Consider the following 24,064-nt stretch of genomic DNA (forward strand, 5'->3'; position numbering starts at 1 on the left):
TGCTGAGGAGACCCTTTACTGCTTTCATAATATGGAACAGGAGTTTGGCCCCAAGGGGAGGATCTCAGTATACACATGCAAAACCCCAGGTTTTGCCTCATTATAGTTATTGGCCTACCAATTAACTTGGTTCCTGTGAGAGCTGAGAGGAAGGTATTTTGTTCATAGAGATATTCAGGCCTTACAGTTTGTGAAGTGACTTACTTTAAGGACTGTGTATGTCCCTAATTGGCATTTGTCGCAAATCATTCAAAATAATTTTCCTGGGCCAGTTACAATACAAAGTCTCACACCCCACTTTTTTACCAATGGGTAAACTGAGGCACAGGACATCTCACTACAGTAGTGCAAGCACATTCATAAAACAGCTGAGTTCTCAAGACTCAAGGCACTGGGTGCAATCTGCCCCCACACAGCTTTTGTTTGCCCGGGTATCAGATAACTATTTGTGCATGGTTCTGAAAAGGAGTGTCAGAAATAGTCTTTCCTGGAAATGTTCTGTTTGAGAATATTTCTGGGATACCCAGTCCTTTGTGAGTTTACTCCAGGTCATTTTTAAATGTTTTTCTGGTACATCATTCAGAATCATCCATTGGCAGTACCATCTGCAACAATAAGATATTCCATTTGTAATAAGAGTGGAAAAAAGCACTAACAAATGTCCAAAATAAAAATTCTCTGCTGAATTAGCTGTGTAATGCTTGAAGACTATTTCATATAAGCAGCATCTATGACGCAGTACAGGCCTACACAGTGTTAAACTTTGCTATCATAGTAAACTGTCAGTCTTAATTATTTAAAAAACTGACTACCTGTGGGCTTCACTTTTGTTCACTGTTGTTACTAGTACACCCTACACAGCTGATCAAACTGGCCAGTACTTCACTTTGTTCATATGCTATTTGGCCCCTGCTCCTGATTTATCAGCCACAGAGATAAACACTGGGCTTACACTTTCTGAACAACAAAGATTTATTCTTGAGGCATCTCTCTTGCAGTCAGAAAAAAATAATGTGTATCATTTCTCAAAAAATCCATATTAATGCCATAAGCACACATCAGCATTGCAAGCAAGATGACAACTATTCATTGTGATAAATGATGCAAATCACACCAGTGTGGCAGTTATTTTAGCAGAGCTGACGTTGCATGAGACGTAGTTTCCAAGCCCACTTGTTCCTTCCTTGCCCATCACTTCTCTACAAGCTTTCTGAGCTCTGCCTGTGGCCCCAACTCATTCTTCACATCTGCAACTTCTATCCGAGCTGAAGTCCAGCCTGTATTCAATCCGCGCACCACTGAAAACAGGAATAGTGAATCTCTGCACTAGAGTTTAACAATTTATACAAGCATGACCAAAAGAATATTTATGCAATCTCTATGTTTCTATTAAAAGTTAACATGCATGAAGTAATATGGGCTAGATTCTGAGTTCATTGCCACTAGTGGAAATGAGGAGTAAAATATTTGAATGGAATCACTCCAGAATTTGTCTTCTCAAAAAGACTACAATAATTCTAAAGCTTAAGGGAAGCTTTTAACAAGAGCTATTTTAAACTAAAGCATGCTTTAAGATACACACGGGCTAGATTATCTTTGATGTGAACCTGTAGCAGAGATTTATATTGCTTACCAGATTAATTAGTCTAGCCAAAATTTTTAAAACCATTTTGCATGCGTCTGAGAGACAGAAAGATAAAAAATTAATTTTCTATGAATGGGCCATTACTAACTGTGAAATTGCTTGCTGTTATCTACAGCAAAGTTCTTTGTGGTCTAACTGTATTTGTTCTGCATAACGAACAGAATGCCAGTGGTTTCCATCCACATACAGTTCTTCACTCAGGGCACTTTACGGGCATGGCTAACTAACTTGTTAAAAATGGAGTAACCAGAGGCAAAGAAAGCTTTAGCAGTCAAAACCACTTCTGTGGTATAGTCAAGAATAGAACTTAGAGCTTCTAAACAATTCCCAAGGGTTGTTTTAACCACTACATAGCACTGTGCTAGCGGAGTGCAACCACAGGTTGTTCTGCTCCAAAGTGAGAAACTGTCTGTTGTCAGCTCCCCTGTAGCCGTGTGCATGCATGTGAGCTGTTGAGCATGTGTATATGCACATTTCCCTCCCAATCCCCCAAATCTTTATGCTGATGAGGTTTCTTTTTTTTTTTTCTTTTAGTTTCTTTTTTTAATGTGTCACAAGAAAATAAATGCCTGAGACATTATCTGCCCATTCCAAGAGTTCAGAGAATGTGTATGACATCACTGGCTTGACTCTCCCACTAATCACGTTATATGCTGTTTAACCTAACAGTGCTAAGCTTTGTCTGATAACATTGTAAATATCTTTTTATTGTAAATTAGATTACACAAACCTTTTAGGTGCTTAAGTCGTTTCTTGTGTGAGGTCCTCATTTCCCCTTCTCTCTTACCCTAAATTGAATCTTTTTAGTCTCTAAGCCAGAGTATTTCTGCAGGAGGAAGCACAAGAAATGAAGGCTAAGCCTATATTGCAATCTGCAGTGCTGACTTAGATAAGTGGACAGAAGAATCTGTACATCTGCTCTTTTTCGCTTTCATTCCTCAGAATAAAATCAATAGCTTTTGTTTTTCCCTTGGAGCTGGCTGGATTTCATTACAATCTTCCTGTGAGGTAGCACATACTTGAGATCTATCATTTCCTTCTATCAAGCCCAAGCTGAGTTATTCCTTTTGGAAGCCACTGTGTTCTTATCCAGTCTGGTCTTTACATATCTGATTTGTTTACAAAGAAAGCTGTAGAAATGTTATTTTATTTTCATTTCTGCATTTGATTCTGTTTTCTCTAACAAAAGAAGCAGACTCTTACCATGTTAGACCACAGCCTTGCCATCAGCAAGATCTTCAAAGCAATTACCACATCGATGCTTCCTTGTTTCTGAGAAGTATTTTATTTTATTATATTAATTTTCACATTTTGACTTTTTTTTTTTTTTTGCTAAGAAATATGGGAAGTTTCTAGTCTTTTAGAAAACCTCAGCTACAGTATATCTCAAGATTTTTAGACTAGTGCATGAGAAGATATTCTTCAACTGCCTTTCTGAACTTTGCCAAGGCCATAAATATCCTACGCTATTAAAACAGAGGTCAAAGAACCCAGATTTCTGAGATCTAGGTTTACCTGTATCCAGTTTAATGATTCTGTCCTCACTATGGTCAACACTACCTCTTGGTGTGAACTTGACTTCTGCTTCCCATCCAAAAGCAAAACTTGAGGCTCATGATGCTTCAGAGCTATACCATTCAGAAACAGAACCACCAGCTCCCAACGCTGAAGTAAGACTTTGATTTTGGCTCGTGTTAGAGCCTCTTGTCATGAAGGATTCAGACCAAGCCTTTGTGGCTTCCTTGCCTCCCATACTTGAGAAAAATAAACCTTATCACTATCACTTGAGAAAGAAACCATAAGTGAGGCTTATCCTTTCTCAGCATAAAAAGAACACACGATGCAGGTGTATTTCACTTCCAGGATCCCTAGATCAAAAAAAGCTCCACAGCCAGGTCACTGCACTGGTTGAATATAAGCTGCAACAAGCCAGATGGGCTGGCCATGCATGCCCAGAAACTGCATTGCTCATGCAGAGTCCCCCTGTGCTTGTTGCTTGGGGCCCTATACAGTCTTAGGACTTATGGTGCTAGAAGCTCCCAAAAGGAACGCAAGCCAATCCAAGTGACTACTTGGACTAAGACAAAGCTAGCTTAAGTGCTAGTAAGGCACCAGTTAACTGCACTAAAGACAGACTCTCACTTCCTTGAGCACACCACTTGCCTTTTGCATTCCTACATGTTCTCAACTAGAGAAAGGCATCAGCAATGCTATACAAGCATAGCAAAAGATGCTGTAAAATAAACGCGTTGAGATCTAACATGAAACTCAATCTACATGAGCTGTGATTACTATATATTGCAGTTGTGTAAGATGAGTCCTATCCAAACTGGACTCCATTAACTCCTCATTTCTCATGACATTTTAATGAAACTCCTGTCGTGAAACTCAAGTAGCCCTACTTGAAAAGAGACACATCTCATCCTGAAGAAGCTTAATGCATGTTTCAAAGGGTGTCCAGAAGGATGATGTTCTCTCGGACACCTCCTCCCTATCCTTTGGCCACTTGAAGAACTCATTAAAAATATGCCTTTACCATGGTTTTCATAACCAGTTAATATCTCTCTTCCCAGAAGTATTGAGATGACTTGTGGGGCAGTTGGTTGATGGATCATGCAAATCTCATACAACATTCTTCTGTTCAAACCCTGCAAAGTACCTGATTTTTTGAAACAGGAGCATTTTGCTGTATTTCAATTAACTGATTCACTGGAGAAAAGAATAAGACCATTAAGGTGCAGAAAATTTACATAGTGAAATTACAAGATGATTAGCAAATCAGGCTGTTTACATCTTTAAAAGGGTGTTGCATGTCTCCTCATAATCAGACAGCCCACTATTATAAAAATGAACTACAGTAACGTTACTTATATGAAACATCAGCAACGAGTGTGAAAAGCTTCAGTGTCATCACAAAAGCTAAACTTTTGCCAATTAGCATACTTAGGAAAAAAATTGTTTTCTTTTTCCCTTTTCTATCTCTCTGTTCACTTTTGACTGTCCCATAAAAAATCTATTCACCCACTTCTAGAATAATGCCCAGAACAGACTGCCCAACTTCACCTCACATACTACTACCTTCCAGTTTTAGTTCTCCAGAGAGAGAACAAGCGTCACTATCTTGAAAGGCAGAGAAGTTCAGCTACTGCACCAAAGATCCCAACCTGATCACAGACAAATACAAAACTCTGCTCCAACTGTAAATCTGCACTGCAGGCACAGGATGAAGTTCACAGGACCAAGAGTAGACTGAAGTATCTAAAAAACACTCCTAGGTGATAAGGCAATTGCAAGAAAGCTCAATTAATTGTTGTACCTATTTTTAATACAGAAAACTACAGCCCTTTTACAAGGATAATGAACTGAGGCACCAGCACAGATAAAAATAACAACCTGATACAAGGCATTAAATGATAAACCCTACAGTACCATATGGGAAATTTCCAGACTATTAACTATGGTATGAAATCTCATAAACAAATCTTGCTGATGAAAGAAAGAAAGAAAGAAAGAAAGAAAGAAAGAAAGAAAGAAAGAAAGAAAGAAAGAAAGAAAGAAAGAAAGAAAGAAAGAAAGAAAGAAAGAAAGAAAGAAAGAAAGAAAGAAAGAGAAAGAAAGACAGGCAGAAAAAGTGACGTCATAACTGGTGAGAAGATTGTAGCCAAGAGAAATAGATGTTCAACATCACTGATGTAGGGAGCTTCCCACTGGACTCTGAATAAGGCCTGTGAGGTGACTACTGCTGCTTTATATTCCATAAATGATCTGGAAATGTAGGCAGGTTACTGACAATACAAAAGTAATTCCCAAAAATGAAATTTAAAATTTATTCAGTGAATGAGTGTGTTTGAGAGTAAATTTATTCAAAGATCACTGAAAAAAAAAAAAAGCAAAAAAAAAAAAAAAAAAAAAAAAAAAGCATGAGGAAAGATCAACCCTCTCTGTTCTTTAAATCAGCCATTACTACTCCTCAAAAAAATCCTGGAGGAGTGGATAATTCTCTGAAAACATCAGAATGGAGTCAGAAGGTATGAAAAAGACAATCCCATTAGCAATTTTTAGGAGAATGAGAACAAAGCAGGAAATGTCATTATTCTCTACATAGCCATAGTATACTCCTCTCTTCAACCCTGAGCACATTTTCGGACATTGTGGAAATATTCAGAAAGGGCAAGAACAATGGCATACCAAAGATGCAAGTGATGTTGGAAAGTCTTAGCATAGGGAAACCTTAAACAAGCCATTGCCATCCAGCCTGGAAAACAAGTACAATAACAACAGAGTTCTAGACAAGCACTTACACAATGAAAAAGGTAAACAACAATGATTATTTAAAAGCAGTCTTAACAGAAAATGTAAGGCACCAACTCAAACTGGCAGACAGCAAGCAGGTTCATAAGCAAACAAAAGGAAGTTCATTTTCACACAATACCTAATGATGTTGTTGAACTTATTGCCACGGGATGTCACGTCAGCCAAGAACACAAGTGGATTTCAAAAAAACAATTAGACAATTTTGTGGAAAAAAGTCCATCAAGGAGTATAAAAAACAATGATACAGCTTCAGTCTCCAGCTCAGAAAGGTCTCTAAACCAGAAAGCACTAGAAGCTGGGAGGGCTTGCCAAAGGAAGTATCACTCTTTTCTTGTCCTGTTTTCCATATTCTTCCTATGCACAAGTTATTAGCCATTATCAAGAGGCAGGATATGGGGCTAGACAGACTTCTGTTGCGACTCTTTACTACTTGACCAATAGTAACAGATACAGATATAAACATACACGCATCCATGGCCTTGGATAATTCTGTAAAACCCTGGTATAGCTGAGGGTATGCGCTTTTAAGTGTAACATAATAACTGACTTTTTTTTTAATTTGAGTAGGACTGAAACTGGCTACCTGAACCTGAACGTGGTGTTCCGTTAGTTATGTTCTAAGTCTATACTTTCCAGAGATGTGTTATGATATTATCCTTCTTTTTATTACCCAACTACAGCAACAGAGACCAACTCAGTAGAAGGAACTGGCTCCAAATTTCAGCAGTAAGCCACACATTGATTCACATTCTGGCAAGTGAGAGCTTCTCAGCTGAAAATTCTCTAGAGAAGTATTGAAGTAAATGCCTGTCAAGCCTGTTGATCGTGGCCACGCGGTGCAGGTGCAGGTGCTTCAAAACAGATTATAACTTTAAGTCACACTGTAGGTCTAGGGTATAACTTGAAGCCATGGAAAGCGTGAGGGAGTGAAACAGTCCCTAAAGATCTTGTTCCCCACAGACTCCAGCATCCTGAACATGCTTTGCAACTGGAATGGCCTTCTTATCTTCTTCTTTACCAGCAGTGAAAACAGAGAAGGAAGTGACTCACTGCAAATTCAGCAGCCCTCACTCCTTAGCAGCTATGATCCTATGAATCAGATGAGAAGCCTGCTATAACAGATTACTTATCACCCTTTTCTTAATTGTTTCCCAAACAATGGTTTTAAAAAAATAAATAAATGACTATGAAAGAATTTTACAAAGATACCCTTTTTCTAACTTCTGTCATGTTTCTTTGTTCAACTGCACTGGGAAGGAAATGCTGCTGTTTTGGCATGAAATTGCAGCATAAACTACAGTGTAAAAGGTACATGCACGATATAAGCACTGTGAAGAGAAAGCCTGTGCATCCATCAGTGGCCACATAGCAAGTTGCACTGGTGTATAATATACTGAGTGGCACTATTATACAGGTAAGTTTGCTCTGGTACACTTGACCAAACAGAAACCTAATGGTAACTCTAATCCTGTAGTTCTACCACTAATCCTAAGAAAAAATGTTCCAAAGAAGATCCAAACAAGGGCAACAAGGCTTGTGAAAGGCTTGGAGAATATATCCTATGAGGACTGACTAAAGGACCTGGGGCTGTTTAGTCTGGGGAAGAGGAGGCTGAAGGGAGACCTTATTGCTCTCTTCAAATACCTGAAAAGCATACCTAAAAATGGTCTCTTCTCATTGGTGACAGGTGACAGGATGAGGGGAAATGGCCTCAAGTTGTACCAGGGAAAGTTTAGGTTGGATATCAGGAAAAACTTCTTTACTGAAAGGGTTGTTAAGCACTGGAATAGGCTCCTCAGAGAAGTGGTTGAGCCACCATCCCTGAATGTGCTTAAAAACCGTTTGGATGTGGTGCTCAGGGACATGATTTAGCGGAAGGTTGTTAGGGCAGTATGGTTAGGTTGCAGTTGGACTTGATGATCTTTAAGGTCTCTTCCAACCTAAGCTATTCTATGATTCTGTGATTCTAAATAGAAATTATTGTAATTTGCACCACTCACCCCCAGTAAAGATTCTTCCTCCTATTCAGCATGTAGTACTTGGAAAGGTATGAATGTAAATAATTCAAGTTAGGAATCAATCTTATGCTTAGCCATGAGAAGGAAAGGGATACTTTTCAGAGTGAATAAGCACCTTCAATTTTCAAATGGAGAACTAAGGTAAAGCTGTGTACATGAGGATTAGCAAAGCTCTGATGTTCATTTAGACCTGCTTGTATGCAACTTGTTCCCTTAAGCACTATAGAAAGCCATCTTAGAAGCAAGAATTATCTGCCAATTAAGTTCATGTGAGTCAGAGGTAAGCCAGAACAGTAAGTTCTGCAAGCTTACTACTTATTAATTCATGTTGGGATTACTACAAGCAGCAGATCCATGTCTGACACTAAAATAAACAACTGGAGAAGCTGGGACTTCCCCTTTTGAAAATCACATTATTCATTTAGGCACCTGCTCCTAAGATGCGGGCAAGTCTAGAGCTTTATCCTTAGACCCTTACTTTAATTCTGCCACCACTTCTAAACTCACCACAAAAATATACACATCCTTCTATATGCTGATTGATCCTGTTGCTTCATTCAGGTTGCCTTCCACTAGAAATCCTTTCACAAAAGTGGGCAGCAATGTTTGTAACACACTTCCTAATGCAGTATCGGGCACAAACAGGGCCTGTGCTGGGTTTAGGACCTGGAAGTGGTACTACAAAAGGTAATAATAATACTAGTCTAAGTAAAAACAACCAAAGATAAAAAACAATAAACCATCCTCTACCCCTCTTAAGAAAATTTGTTTATTCACCCCCTCACAAAGGGGGCTGCCCTGTTTATCTGCCAGGAAACCTCAGACATTCCTTGCATGTGCAGCACAGATGGTCGCCACACAACAAAAGGCAGAAGGACTCCCTGCACATGCAGAGTGGACGTGTCTGGTTTCTGGGTATACAGATACTTGGTCAGAGCTACTGCTCCAGCAGAGCTGCTGCACATTCAATATCCCAAATAAATGCAGAAAGACATCAATATCCTCTGAACAACATCTCTTAGTGGAAAAAAAGACTGTCTGGAAAAGAGCAAATGCACAGTGATCTTGGTTGAGTCTTACTTCATTAGTGTACATAAATTGTTTTGAGATTTGGAGGTGGGAGGTGCTAGGGAAGCAGAAATATTATTTACTGAAGTACAAGGCTCTGCTGTTTTTTTTCTTCAGATATTCTTCACATCTCATTCTTGATTTATGGTCATTGCTACTTTGCTTTTTTTTTTTTTTTTTAAGCTATCCTGACCTTCTCTTTGCCAAATGGAATTGCCTCAGACAAAGGATATACAAGGATCTAGGTATACTGATATTGCATTCACTTGTTTCTTTTCCAATTAATTCACTGCTTTGACCCCAGTCCTGCTCTTCTTTTGATTTTATAGCAAGATACCAAATCTGGCTGCTCTTTGCAAATAGCACTTATTTTGCAAACAAATGTTATTTTTTTTACTACCTTGCTAAACACACACTTCTACAGCATATAGCAAGGGGTATGCAAGTTTCATTTTGGCCAATCGAGAATAAATATTGCTGGTTATTCTTCTATAAATCAAAAGGCTGAACAGTTTGGCAGTAACCTTTTCAGTTACCAAAGTAGACAATACAACCTTTAACTATAGAATAAACCTGGGTCACTGCATAAGCTAGAACACAGCAGAGCAGAAAATCAATTCTGTAACACATGTAACACATGATGTACTGTGATGCAAATGGTTTACAAGTGTCTTCATTCACGTAATTGCTGAGTGCACAACTGTATTCTATCTTATACATGAGAAAATAGCTAAACACATTTCTTCTTTCAAAGGAGTTATTCTAGATTTGAGTATTCAAAATACATACCTTGTCTCTTCAAACAACACAGGATACAACTCTCTCTCTGATTTTTCCTCAGCTTAGTAAAAATGTAAACAAACCAGGAAATTAAAGACAAAAAAGAAAAGAGAAAACTACCTTTTCTGCATCCTGTTATGCTTAAATAGGACATATTGTACCAGCTGGTACAACTTCTCAATAAAATGTATTGAGGACACTTCAAAAGCTGACCATAATCATGGAGAGTTAAGTGAGGAATGTCAGCTTGGATGAAGGATTTCTCTGCTTTTGATATGCATTAGTTAAGCATGGAGGTTTGTGGTTTTTACTTTATCTTGGATTTTACTGTAACGTAATTGAAATCGTTTACCTTTTCAGTTTCCTAAGGATTCCTCTAAATGATTGTATGGATTTAGGTTTAAGGATACTGTAACAGACCCAGAGCGTACTGAAGTCAGTGACAGAAGGATCTGTTGAGTTCACCCAGTCCTTTGATGAAAAAACTGTTTTTTCCTCTCTACTCAGAATACCCGTAGGATCTACCTCCAGACATGGTCAGAAACAAGGTGAAGTCCTTGTCACTACCAATCCAGAGGCAAAACTCACACTCATATTATGTGAATTTCGTGCATTACATTTACAGTGTTTACAGGATTATATCCTTAGCAGTTATTCAGAGTTTGGGATGTTCACTTCTCTCATTTTCATCAGGCACAGTTTATTTCTCTCAGTCACTTAGCCACACCTGAGTCTTCACACAGAAAATGCAGAAATAAAAATACAATCTTTGCTGTGGGGTGCTTGAATGCTGCAGACAGTGTCATGTAACCATACATGACAAATAGCCAACACACACTTCTGCAGATTTTACTGCCTCGGGAACAGACTATGTTTTAAAAACACCCATGGCTTTAGGCTTCATGTGTCAAGTTCTGCATCAAATACACCCCTTTTATAGCCACAGCTCTGACAGGAAAAAACACCCCCACCTCCAATTAAAAAACCAGATCCCTCACCCTCTGCAGATGCACGTGTGGATACTCCATGTGGTAATATCACAATTTCCTTCAGGTCTTCACGACAGAGAACTGCCCGGGCCTGTGGGCAGAGGGGGCTGTATGTCATGGACCCTTTCTCCCACTGCCCTGAGGCAGATGTGGGGAACGGCAGCTTTGGGGTGAGACCTCTTGAGAGGAGAGACCCTCTGAGGGGGAAGAGATCCCTTGAAGTGAGACCCGTGAGGGGACAGACTGCTGAGGGGAACACTGCTGATGGGGAGAAGACCTACAGAGCGGTGAGTCCTCATGAACAGAGCTGCCTGCTGAGGGGAGACCCACCATAGCAGTGACTTATGAGGGGACAGACGCACTGACAGGGAAAGCCGAGGGCAGGGACCCACTGAGGAGAAGAGACCTGCGGAGGGCTGAATCCTCCTGAAGGGAGCGACCCCTGAGGAGAGGGAAGCTGGCTGAGGGGCAACGCGTTGAGGGGAGAGAACAGACCCGCTGAGGGGAAGAGACTAGCAGAGGAGCAAGTCCTCCTGAAGGGAACTCAGTGCTGAAGGGAAAGACCCACAGAGGCAGGAGAGACACTCGTGAGGGGTCAAAAGGACACAAGTTGAGGGGAGAGACCCTCTGAGGGGAAGAGACCCGCAGAGGGGTGAGGCTTCCTGAGGTCAGCTACCTGCTGACAGGAGACCCGTGAGGGGAGAAACCCTCTGATGCGGAGGAGGCTGTCTGGCAAAGGAGTCGCTGCGGCAGACTCGCTGAGGTGTGAGCCCTCCTGAGGGGAGAGACCCACCGAGCGGAGAAGCGATGCCTCCGCTCTGGCCACTGATATCCTGCTGTGAAGAGGCTGCGGCACGGAGGGGCCCAAGCAGCAGAGCTGGTGTGCTCGCTGGTTCTTTGGGGGGAACTGCCCATGATTCTTTCCGGCCCAGCGCGGGGCACCGTGGAACGAAGGCCGCGTCCCGCTCCACACCGCCGAGGCGGGCGGCCCCGAGCAGAGGCAGTGGCGTGAGCAGCAGCGCCGCCTGGCGGGCAGGGCGGCGCGGGGCTGAGGCGCGGGGCTGAGGCGCGGGGCTGAGGCGCGGGGCTGAGGCGCGGGGCTGAGGCGCGGGGCTGAGGCGCGGGGCTGAGGCGCGGCCCCCGGGCTTGGTGTTCTCCCTCCCCTCGCGGCCCGCACGTCTCCTCGTGCCTGACTCCGTCTGTCTGCGGCGGCAGCTGCTGCCACGGATACGGTGTCGGAGGGCCGGGGAGGGCGCGGAAACACCTGTTTCCAACACGAGGAAGGTGGGGAGCGGGCCCGCGGCCGTTCTGGGGAGCGCCCGCCCCGGCCCCTCAGCGCCCGCCGCTCGTAAACCCGCCCGTAAAACCCGCAGGATCGCTTTTCAGAAAGATCGCTTTCAGCGCATACGCATCCCGCTGAGAAACGCTCCTCGAACTCCCCACGGTGCCCTTACTGCGGGGTGGGGGGCACGGCCATGCCCCGGGGGGAGCGCCCAGGGGGGCGGGAGAGGACGGAGCGGGGCAGCCGGGGGAGCGCCGCTCCGCAGCGCCGGGTGCGCGGGTTCCGTGCTTCCAGCGCGGCGCGGACCTGCCAAGAGCCGCTGCGCCTCGCTGCAATGTGTAGCTTTTTCCTGCCTTTTTTTTTTTTTTTTTTTTTTTAATAATAATAAAAGAGGGAGTGAAGCTTAAAAAAAAAAAAAAAAAAAAAAAGCCAACCACAAATGGATCGAGAAGAAGAAAAAAAAAAAAACACACACACAACCCATAGCCAAAGGGGATGCCAGTGAGGTGTGGCTTGCATTTAAATATCCAATATGTCAATGTAAGGGGAGTGTGTACGTATATAAGTGCGGTTTACATCCGAGCGCGGGACACATCCAGCGATGGGAGGCGCGGGCAGCGCGGCGCAGGGCCGGGGCCGGCAGCGCGGGGCCGGGCGGCAGCAGCCCGCGCCCTGAGGGCCGCTCGGCGCTCGGAGGCCGCTCCGCGGGGCCGGCCCTGGCCGCGGCCCCATGGCCGAGGTGGGCGGCTTCCTGGGCGCGCTGGACCCCGACCTGCACGGCTTCCCCCCCGCGCTGGGCGGGCTGCCCCTCGCCGATTCGCCCGGCTTCCTCAACGAGCGCCTGGGGCAGATCGAGGGGCGGCTGCAGCGGGGCTCCCCCACCGACTTCGCGCACCTCAAGGGCATCCTGCGGCGGCGGCAGCTCTACTGCCGCACCGGCTTCCACCTGGAGATCTTCCCCAACGGCACGGTGCACGGCACCCGGCAGGACCACAGCCGCTTCGGTAAGGGCGCGGCGCGGCGGCAGGTGCCGGCCCGGCAGGTGCCCGCTCGCTGCCCGGGGCGGAGGAACGAGCCTCCGACACAGCGCCCGCTCCCCGGCGGTGCGGGCGCTTTTATTTCCCGTCTGCTGCCCTCCCGGCTCTCAACCCTTCCGCAGGTGCACAGAAACGTGCCTTAGGAAAGGAAAGAGGAAAAAAGCGGAGGGGGGGCGTGGGGTGCGCAGCCGAGCTCTGGCTGCACCGCTGAAGGTAGCAGCAAAAGAAAGGAGGGAGCACAACGGAAAATGAAATTCCTGGCTTTTTCTTTCTTTCTTTCTTTCTTTCTTTTTTTTTTTTTTTTTTTTTTTTTTTTCCACCTTTCTTTTGGCCACCGCAGATATCTATGAGCGAATATGATTTCTTCCCCTTGCACGAATCTCATTAGAACCGTCTCCCCCGAAGCAGGCAGGGATGGGCTGGCTGGATTGGTGTCAGAGCTTGGTTCTGAGAGGCTGTTGGAAAGGAGAGGGGTAGCTGAAGGGGGACAAATGCTTAGGGGACCTCTGAAACGAGAAGATGGAACAACAGGCAGAGCGCTGCGGATTTACCTGGCTGTATGGGATAAAGCTGGAAGACTTCAGAGCCTGTATCAGTGTCACACAAGAGTAGGGATCTTTAATGAGACCATATGTAATCTTCCAAAAATGCATCCCAAGCCACAAGCGAAGGAGTACAGTAAGTTTGAGCACAGCTAAGAAAAATTCCTGCTATTTCAGCATCTAGTGCAGGTGTCTGGGTAAGCTATCAACAAGTCCCATGCCAGTGATCTCAGCTTTGTTGTCAACGGGTTGCAAGAAGTGTTTGCGAGACTTGTTGCAGTTTTCAAGCGATTTAACTCCTTGCTGAAGGGAATTCTTTTTTTGACTTTAACTGTTTGCAACCGGTCCTTTCTGATTCTTCGGGAACACTACTGCTGATGCTGCAGTTGTTGTTAGTTTAAGGCAGGTTTTTGGAACAATTGGAAAAGCTTATCTGCAAACTGTGCTTTTCCATAAACACCAGGTGTGTGTGTAGCGTGTCCTTGCCTAAATCAACAAGAAAGTCATAACCTGCAGGTCAGAGTAAGGTACTAATAGGCTCACGGGGCAAGTGTTCTTTAATTACCCCCGAAAGACACATATCTTTAACCTTTTAAAAGAAACTGAAAGCAAACCCATGGCATCTGTTTGCTCTTTAGTTTAATCTGCCACGTAGCCTTTATATCAGTTCTTTTTACCTATCTTTATACAGTAAACTGTTTCAGATGGCAGTGCTTCTCTCAGTTCCATTTCTTTAAAAACTGAATGCATTTCCAAACAAACTTTGGAAAAATGCATTAAACGGGCTAAAACTTTTCATGAATTTTGCGCACTTAAGCTTAAGTCACACAGTGTGTTCAATAAATCGAAACACTGGCATTCCCTAAGTGTTTTAGCAGTCAGCATCCAGCTACGTAAACTAGACCAGACTTCAGATATAAAATATTATAGTTTTCTGCTTCAGGGTTTTCCCAAAGGCAGTGTAAAATAAATAGTTATTTGTTGTAATTGCATGACAAAGCCCCAAAGGATTAGACTGGAATCCTCATGTTCAGATAAAGTTGGACTGAACCTCGCTTCAGCAGAGACTCAAAGCAATAACGTATTGGCACACAGTATTCACCATCTGCGTTCAGTAGCCATGAATATTTAAATTCCAATGTTACTGGTATGGTTCATATTAGGATGTCATGTATCAGTGCATTCCTAAATTTTGCATGCAGCAGTCAGAAAGCAGTAACTTATTGCAGAAATAGGCAGCCTGCACGGTTCTGGGGAACTACAGAACGATAGGTAGAGAGGTTTTCAGGGTAGCAGTTCAAAGCTGCCTGAAATCTGGGGAAACAGAAATCCAGTATGATGGTTTGGTGAATCTAGCACACGTGGCTGGAAGGTGCTCCCAATCACATCAGCGTATTATTCATCCATGCTTGCTACACAGATGGCTCCATGGGATGCCATAGCAAAGGCACATATCCAGCTGCAGATGGGATGTAGGTGGGAACTGGACTTTGTATCCCCATCTCTGAGTGCTGGAAAGCATTCAGGAAAAAGGCAGACAGTATCTGCACCCTCCCATGCACAGTCAGCCCTGAAGTTGACAGACTTACAGAGAAGTCTTCTAGAAAGGAAAAGAATGAGCCAAAGCCCTGGTGATACAGAATAGAGTATGAAGGTAAAGGGAGGAATTCATTTGTACCACAGATTTCAAGGCATACATTATGGGACACGGGGAAAGTTGCAGCAGCATCTACCCACAATGCCTGAGCAATCACAGTAACCATTGCCTCTCATCTGTTGATTGGAGCTTTCTGAAGTCACACCTGTCTTCTGGAATGTGACATTTTATACTTGTAAAAATACAGATTCATACAAGAACAACAGCATGCAGCTTATTTTTCCTAGAAGAAGCTTAGTGCAGGGTGAAGCCCTCCAGGGCCATTGGAAAAAAGCTCTTTTAGAGTAAATGAGTGCCCAGAAGAGTTCTCTGAACTGGCAGCTCCACCTCAGCCATTCCAGAAAAAAAAATGGAAGCATTTTTAAAATCATGTCTGTTCTCACTGCGTCTGCTAGTGACCTTCCTGTACAAGGAAATAAAGAATGGTCAAAGGCTGGAGAGGGTTTGGACTGACATCAACACCCCTATGAGAAGAATCCTGAGAAGAAAAGTGAGATAAGTTCCAGAGAAATCTCTGCCACCAGGAAGCACTCATTTTCTACCTTGTGTCTGTTTTACACCAGCATCCAACAGGTGACTCCAACAGTGCTACTCTTCACTGCAAGTGAAGGGAAACGGCCTCAAGTTTGTACTGGAGACTGATAAAGGGAGAAAAAAAAAGCTCTTCTTGGGTACAAATCTGGTAATGGACCCGTAACAGAGTCTCTTAGAGAAGCCAGTGAAACCTCCAGAGAAGGTTGTGCAGTAGATTTTGACATTCAGACTCTAGTGCACCTGTTACTGAACAGTTGTTGAGGTTTTTTAGCCAAAGCTTTGAGTTTGTAGACATTAATACAACATCTGAGGTCGTTTCTGTAGCCCCACTCATCAGTATAGTTGTGTGTGAAGAGACAGGTGCAAGGAGCTGAATTGTTCTTTGAGGGATAGTTTATAGTAATGTGAGAGCGCATGGGTCTGGCTGCAACAGCACTTGGGAGATTACTGAGTGCTTTGGTGTTAAATGAATCCAGTTGGAGTCTTAATCAAATCTCTCCAAATATCATCTAGAAAGACTCTAAGAACAAACAGAATGAATAATCAAAGCATGAAAAATGAGGTGAGTCCTGGCGGAAGGGAAAAAGAGAAAGGGAGGAAAAAAGTTTAAAAAAGGGAGGTCTACCACAAAAAACCACTGCTACAATTTGAAAGAAAATTCTTGATCTGGCCTCAGTGTCTGCTCCATGTGCTACTGCAGATCACATGTACGAAGCTGCAATTTTGTCTAGTAATTGGAGTGAGTTAAGGACAGGGTGGATGTCTGCCCACTTTTTTCAGCCTTCACTCTGTCTCCTGACTTTCGTGGGTTTAAGTTACATTCTTAATGCTATTTCAACATAGTTATCTTCAGTGCACATCTTTCAGTGCCACACAGAGATCAGAAAAAGGAAGTATTACAAGTGATGTTGTCAGAAGAGATCATCACAGGCCCACCTTGAAGAAGTCTTGTTTCCAAGAACAGCGAGCATAGACCTCATCTGCTCCAGATGAGAGGGGGTCAGTGCTGCTCCTGGGCTGCCCATACCAACTCTGTGGATTCCTGGGCTCAGGTGCCACAGACAGAGCATTGCTTGTGGGTATACTCACAAAAAGCTATCAGTTTCCCTTCCTTAAACATCCCTCAGTTCCTAACAGGACAAGGAACATTTTCCTGCTTCCTAGGCATGAAAGAAGGAAAATTTAAAAAAAGAAAGAAATGTTGCTGAGAACTACATTTGTGCCTGTAGGAAGATCTATCTACAGCTCTCCAGTTACCAGATATTTTTCACTTGACCATTGACCTGTCAGCAGCCTGGGAAACAGTCTGTTTCTAGGTATCCATGTAGTCCTTTCCCCCATATTAGTTTTTACTTTATTCTTCTGAATAATGGTACCACTATTCAAAAAGAGGGGAGTGAAGTTATCATTATTCAGAAGCAGCGGCTGACATCATGTCTGTAGTACAGCTGGGAACATGGAAGTGTACAGCAGTTCAGTAACTTGCTCCATGTTTCAGGAGTGGTGGGTAGTGGAGGCAGAAGAAAACCCTTTATTCTGCATCTGTTCCATCCCAGCTCATGCTTCTCAGATGCGAATACCCAAAGCCAGATGCAATATGAACAGAGCCAGGTCCTGGTTTGCCTGCCTGGCTTGTGAAGGCACTGTCTGCTCCTGTCAATATGTCCCCAGGGGTGAAGGAAAAAGAAAGAGTTCTCCAGAAAGCCAATAGTTCTGGATCCTGCTGGAGAACCTTGAAGAAAACAGAGGACATTTGTAAAGACTATGTTTGCTTTCTGCTTCAGAGGATCAAATAGGCAATACACTGATCACCGCAAGCCCAAGGGAGGACAGGTTATCCTGCTCTGAGTGTGGCCAAGCATGCATTTCAGCTGGGAAAAATTCTTTACTGATCTAAAAAACGTTTCCTGTTTGTTTCCCTGCTTGTTTCAAGGAATTCCAGTTCTTAAGTTCATACTTTGTCTCCACTGTGCAGCACCTGCTGGCTGCGGGGAGCGCTGGATTGGACACGCAAGCTGTAGAGTAAGCAAGGCAGGAGAAGGAGGACAGAAGGCCTGATGTGAGGCAGAAAGAGGAATTCTTGCCCCTAGCACAGCTGCCAGAATCTGCCTGACAATCTGTGCTGAGCAAAGGTGTCCATCTCCATGTATCTGCCCTATATTTAGGTGGTGACACGGTTACCCTCTGAAAGTCACCACATCCACACCTGACCAAGCAGAAGATACATTTCCAGAGCTGAGAGCTGACTGCCGCTGAAGTCAGCCGGCTCAGGTGGCCGTGTGTCATGTGGTGATTTTAGACCAAGGCATACATTTAAGAGGATCAGGAGGTAACCTGATCAGAGCAGTAAGGGGCAATTGCTCAGGACTGGACATTTTGGGAGCTATATTAAGACACCTGGAGCCAAGCTAAAGGTTAGAGCAACTTTGTCCTCTTCAATGGAGGAGACATCTTTCCTATTCATTTGACATACCTGGGATGGTGAAAACCCTCTTCCTCTACTGCTACCTAAGCACTGAACCTCTAGACCAGCAGCACGTGATACATTCAGAGTCAAACACAGTCCATCTATAGCACCTTTAGAAGGTTTCTCTGTGAAGTTTGAATAGAGCAGACATGGGGCTGGAGCAGGTTCACAGGGTAGGAGGGCAGTTCTGGCCAAAACGATGCCTGGGAGAAGAACCAGCAGCTCCCCGGTGCCAACAGCTGCAGAGGAAGGTGCATTTCAACCTGTGTGTGTCTGAAGTTTGGCTTTATCCATGACATCTGTATATGTTTGGAGATAGCAAGCACCTTACCAGAGCTGCAGGAACAGGGAAGCCCTCACAGACACCTCGATAGTGCCTTTTTCCTTATCACTATTGTAACGATTACTTGGAAGTGTGTGGGACTGTCTTCTCATACCAGCAGCCCAACGGGGAGAAAGGTCACTTTGCTTTTGGTGGAGAAATCCAATGTGGTGTTAGGCTTCAAAAACTGCTGATCGGGCAAGCACAAATGTCTACATTTGTCTTTTTTGTGTGCGTGACAAAAACAATAGCTGAGCAATCCTTTTCTCATTAGGAAAGGTAATTCCTCTTGGACAAACCAAGTTCATGATGCTGAGGAGAAATGGATTAAAAACTTACAAGACTGCATGCATGTAGGAGTGTAGATTTAAGAACTGCGCAGTTATAAATAAAGAAAGCAGGGTCTGTAAGAAGCTCTATAGCTGGAAAAGCTGTTTTGTGTTTGCCACTTGGGCCTGGTGTCAATTTTATCATCTGTGTGATTTGCTTTGCTTTTCTGTTTCAGGGATTTTGGAGTTCATCAGCCTGGCAGTGGGGCTGGTTAGTATCCGTGGGGTGGATTCAGGACTCTACCTCGGCATGAACGAGAGAGGCGAGCTGTATGGGTCGGTAAGTTTAAGATCTTGTGATGATTGCAACTCTATGTAAGAGATGCAGCAATATGGGCTTTGAGGCTTCATTGGTGTCACAAGCTGTGCCTGTCACAGGCCTCTGATGATGCCACATGCTTCCATCTCACCCACTGCTGTTATTGTATAAATGACAGCTGTGATGTATAGAGTCACAGGGAGGGGGACACACGTTGTGATGGTCCATGTCAGGGTGCAGCCCCTGAAGCGCTATGCACAGGCACCATTTGGGGCAGTGCCTGGAATGCTGTGGGGTTTGTTGTGGTTCAGCCTTCAAAAACAGGACAGGAATGGTCAATTAAAGGCAGGGGTTTGGAAATTTTGCATAAAACTAGGTGCTGATGGTGTGGTTTCATGATTAACATCAGCTTTATTGTCCACATGATAGGGATCTGCATGTATCTGCAGATCTGACATTTATATTATAGTTCTCTAATGGAAGCTGAAAGTGTGGCTCAGTGTTGTTTTTGTTATAACATTCTGTACAACCCCTTCTGGGAGTTTGGGGGAGTTTCTCATAACTATCTGGAAGTGCCCTTTTCAGATGAGAGTTTTCTGTGTTTTGCCAAAAGCCACATGTAAACTTCTTGCTAGTTTCTCTCAACACAAGCTCAATACCTATAAAATCCTCCCTAGCATCACCTATAGGGATATTCTACCTCATTCAGCACTGCTGTAGGATACACAAAGCAGAAATACCCTGTTTCTAATCCAGGCTCAGGTTTAGAGGGGAAGTTTGTTAGTCATTTGCTCCCTTGATTTGGGATATGCCTTAGAGCTGTGGTTCCTTGCTCTGGCAAGCAGCTCGCTCTGCTATAGAACCAGCAGAAATACACTTTGCTGTTTTTCTGCCCAACATTATAGAACTTGTAATGCCCTTTATCCACCCTAAGCTAGCCCCAAAAAGAGTGCATCTGCACTGTGCAAAGGTGGGTCAGGGCTGCAGGGAAGGGGAGCTGTGCTGGCATTGTAGCCAAAATGTCACATCTTACTAGCTACATTTAATTAACCTAAAGGTTAATTTAATTTAATTCCTAATTATTTAAATCAGTTCAATATAAAATAATTATTTTTAGTTAGCTAGAAGAATCACTTCTATTTTGAAAACTTAGTTGCATTCTAGGTAGCTTTTATTAGGGCAAATGTTCTGTTTGATGGACTCCAGTGTTTTTAGGTCAGATGCCCACTACTTCTACTTCAACCCATCACCCGTGTGTGGTTCTTTAAAAAGTGCCTTTCAAGCTTACAGCACTGCACTGTGCGAAAATACAGATTTTTAGGGGTGGATCACAGTAAATTTGAAATGAAATAAAATAAAGCAGTTTTAAGCCAAAGTGGAAGGCACATACTTCCTCTAACCAAGTCAGAGTAATCTCATAGTGTAGAAATTGAAACTTGTGTACTGTGCATACAGAGAAGCCTTCAGATAAAGTCTGCATAGAGAACAGTAACAATAAACTATGAGTTACTGTCATCTTTTCTTCTCCCATTCCCATCTATTGAGACTGCTGCAGTCCCCTTTGCTACTTTTGAGATATGGATGCTGAATTTTATATGAGAAAATCAAAGACTAGCAAGGATTGTTAACCCTTCTTTCTCCACTTCACTACTTTAATAACATCTACCCTAAATAAAAATTAAATGCAAGACAGATAAAAAAGTCACCAGGATTCCATGAAACAACACAAATATTTTAAACCACACTTCTGAAATCAGGGCTTGAGCCTACAACCACACAGCAGGACCACTGTTCAGTTGCACTGTTACACTGCAAGGCTGTTCAGTGGCTCCTGGAATTGCAGCTTTTACTCATGCCTGCCGAAAAGGAGGGCACAAACTTGCTTATATCCTTTGCTTTCAAGCCCTGCAGCTCTGATCATGAATCAACAAACAGAGTTAATTAAATTCTAGGGCCTGTCTTAATGCTACGTCATAGAAAAAACAAAAATACAATTTTACAGCACTGGAATTCTGGAAACAAAATTGGCCTTAAGATGTAATTATGGGAGCTCTCTGTCATTGCATCTTGTACATGAAATACACTAGGCAGTAGCATTAGCATTACAACGGTATTTTAGGAGGCTGCAGTGGAATGGTATTTTTAAGATTTCAGCAAGTTTACTATTTCCCACCGTGCCCACTTTGCACACCCTGTGTGCTGAATTAGCAGTGTCAAACACCAATGCGGCTCCCATCGGGGCAAGGCTCCCTGGTAGCCGTGTCCCAGCCTCTCTGTTACACTGACATTGACTGAAGAAGTGCTAGGAGAGCACATGCAGTGAGGACATCCCAGCGCTGGGAAGAAAAATATGACATCCTGCAGTCACCTCAGACTCTGAAAACATTTCATGCCACCACAGTTCCCCCAAGCAACCCCAGAGAGGCAGGCGCCACGTGGGGACAAGGCAGCAGCTTCCCATGTGTGCTGAGTAGGTGCCATCCTGGGAGATGGGGGGTAAGCCACATTCACTGATAGGTCTGGGAAGAGAAACCTGCAGTTCCCCAGATCTCAGGCGATGAGAGCTGTGGCATTGGCTCTTGGAGGACTCACACATTACCTCAGGGTTGATTTAATTAGGAGCAAAACATTCAAAACAGGTTCTGAGTGCAGGTGAGCTCCTGTATCTTATTACAGAACGTCTACTGCAGGCAATAACATTTACTTAGCACTTAGTACAGCACAGATAAGACACATTCCCTACCCAAATAGTTTACTGTGTGGGTACAGTGTTTGTAATATTAGAACATCCTACGTCTGCACACCGCCTTTCATCTGGAAGGCCTCCAGAGCCCCTCCCGGGTCATCCCCATAGGGGACACGGGGTCCTCACCGGAGCACAGCCCCAGAGCTGGCACAGGGAGATGGAGGGAGCAAGAGGAGCCCACGTGGCGTCTGGGTGATGGGCACTGCCTAAAAGCCATCACGTACCACTGTTCCCTGGGGTGAGGATCAGAGGAGCTGTGGCTGTGTGACACCAGTGGCATCCATCCCCCAAGCCCAGCATGGGATGCCTCAGCCGTGCACTGGCCCTGTGCCGCTGCTGGCACGCGCTTATCGCATCACCTATCGCCGCCGTAAATCTTCCCAGGTTAGGCATCCAGACCTCCCCGAGTCTTGTTATGGCCTCACATCACAGCTATCTGCTGCTTCAGAAGATGAAAGGCCTGAGGAATGCTTTCATTCATGTTACAGTGTATATTATTATGTGCCTTGAACTTTCAAAGTGGCGCTCGCTGCTGTTTAAACCGTTCCAACGCAGTGCTCGCTGGTCCTGCTGGGAGGTGCCCCATGCCACAAAGCACATTCGCTGTGTGCACGTGACTGCAGCCCTGCATGGGCACCCCCTGCGCAGCACACAGATGCCGGTCCCACAGCAGTGTCCACATTCACACCCCGATCACAGACACCTGACTGCCAGGCTCAGAATTTTGCAGCAGCCTTATGTCATTTCTAACAGCGAGCCTTTGCGAAGTGCACACCCACCTTCTCCTTCCATCTCCTTCCTCCGCCTTTGAGTCCAGGCACGTGCCAGTTTCCAGCTCTCACCCACAGGAATCATCCCTGGCAGCACAGCCTCCATCCTCAGGGCAGCCAGCAGCAGATAGCTAGGAAAACCATAGAATAATAAAGTGAAGGAAATAGCAAGAGGTTGGGTGGCTTTTTTTTTTGACACATCTTTTTCTTCTCCCGCCTCTGCCCCAACGCAGAAGAAGCTCACAAGGGAATGTGTTTTCCGAGAGCAGTTTGAAGAGAACTGGTACAACACGTACGCCTCAACGCTCTACAAGCATCCGGACTCGGAGAGGCATTACTACGTGGCTCTGAACAAGGACGGCTCCCCCCGCGAGGGGTACAGGACTAAGAGACATCAGAAATTCACTCACTTTTTACCGAGGCCCGTGGACCCTGCCAAAATACCTGCAGTGTACAGAGACCTCTTCCACTACAGGTGATGTTTCCTGCAGCTGCCCCGTCAATGTACATACTTGGGCTCCCAAGCTTTTTCCCAGAGCACTATATTAATAGTCATTCCATCATTCCTGTAAACGTAGATGACATAGGAAAGCACTTACATTGAATCCAGACACTGCTGTTCCTCCTTGTTTCAAGCGTATATCAAACCTGGGTTATTTATGGGGGTGGGGATAGGGGAAGGGAGGGAACCCTACATATAATCTTTCATTTTCATTCACTTTCTTTACTTGGTGGCTGTAAGAGAGGCCAAATAGTCAGTGTTATGGTTGCTTAAGAGAACAAACAGGCAAGCAAACCTGTTAACCAGAGGGGAAAAAAAACCCAAAAAACTAGAATTCAAGAGAAGGAAGGAAAACAAAAGACCACAGAACTGATCCAGGTGCTTCTGATAAGCTCGGGATGGTTTCTGGCTAAGAAGCAGCCTTTCAGATGGCACCCTGCTGCAGCGGCCCAGCGGTTTGCTACATGGATGATGCTACGTGGACTGGTCCTGGTGTGTGGGGTTTCTCCTGCTGTTGGGGTGGGAATGGGGTGAGGAACATTATTCAGATGTAAGCATGGATACTGTGCATAAGGACAAAACTATTTATAAAATGTATATGATATTTATTTTATATATTTATTTATTTCAAAATAATTTTATTTTTAATGAAAGATGCTATGACCGGATTTTCATCAGGAAGAATAAGGTCCTACTGAAACAGGAAAAAAAAAAAAAAAAAAGAGTTTTAAGAGCTTTTTGGCAATAAAATTGTCTTTATATTGTAGATTTCTTGCTAGCCCTTTTTTTTTTTTTTTTTTTTT

General features: G+C 44.1%; 2 protein-coding genes across 3 annotated transcripts in view; one reads left to right on the top strand and one right to left on the bottom strand.

The window, feature by feature from the left end:
• LOC121113219 (translation initiation factor IF-2-like) lies at positions 1–12,828 on the bottom strand. The gene is made up of 4 exons (XM_040699779.1): positions 12,673–12,828; positions 11,491–12,192; positions 10,824–10,905; positions 1–2,471 (listed from the first exon to the last, which is right to left on the bottom strand). The coding sequence occupies exons 1-4, from the start codon at positions 12,826–12,828 to the stop codon at positions 2,449–2,451; spliced, it is 963 nt and encodes a 320-aa protein (XP_040555713.1). The 3' UTR covers positions 1–2,448.
• Positions 12,686–24,064, top strand: part of FGF16 (fibroblast growth factor 16) — a 16,895-nt gene continuing 5,516 nt past the window's right edge. Inside the window, exons 1-3 of one of the 2 annotated variants that reach the window (XM_040698847.2) lie at positions 12,686–13,100; positions 19,161–19,264; positions 22,993–23,234. In XM_040698847.2, the coding sequence (XP_040554781.1) occupies positions 12,827–13,100; positions 19,161–19,264; positions 22,993–23,234 (620 nt within the window). In that variant the 5' untranslated portion in view covers positions 12,686–12,826. Of the gene's footprint in view, positions 13,101–19,160; positions 19,265–22,992; positions 24,030–24,064 lie in introns of those variants that run through there. The other variant, NM_001044650.2, reaches the window with a different exon arrangement.

This window comes from Gallus gallus, chromosome 4 (genome assembly GCF_016699485.2).
Source record: "Gallus gallus isolate bGalGal1 chromosome 4, bGalGal1.mat.broiler.GRCg7b, whole genome shotgun sequence".
Taxonomy (NCBI): domain Eukaryota; kingdom Metazoa; phylum Chordata; class Aves; order Galliformes; family Phasianidae; genus Gallus; species Gallus gallus.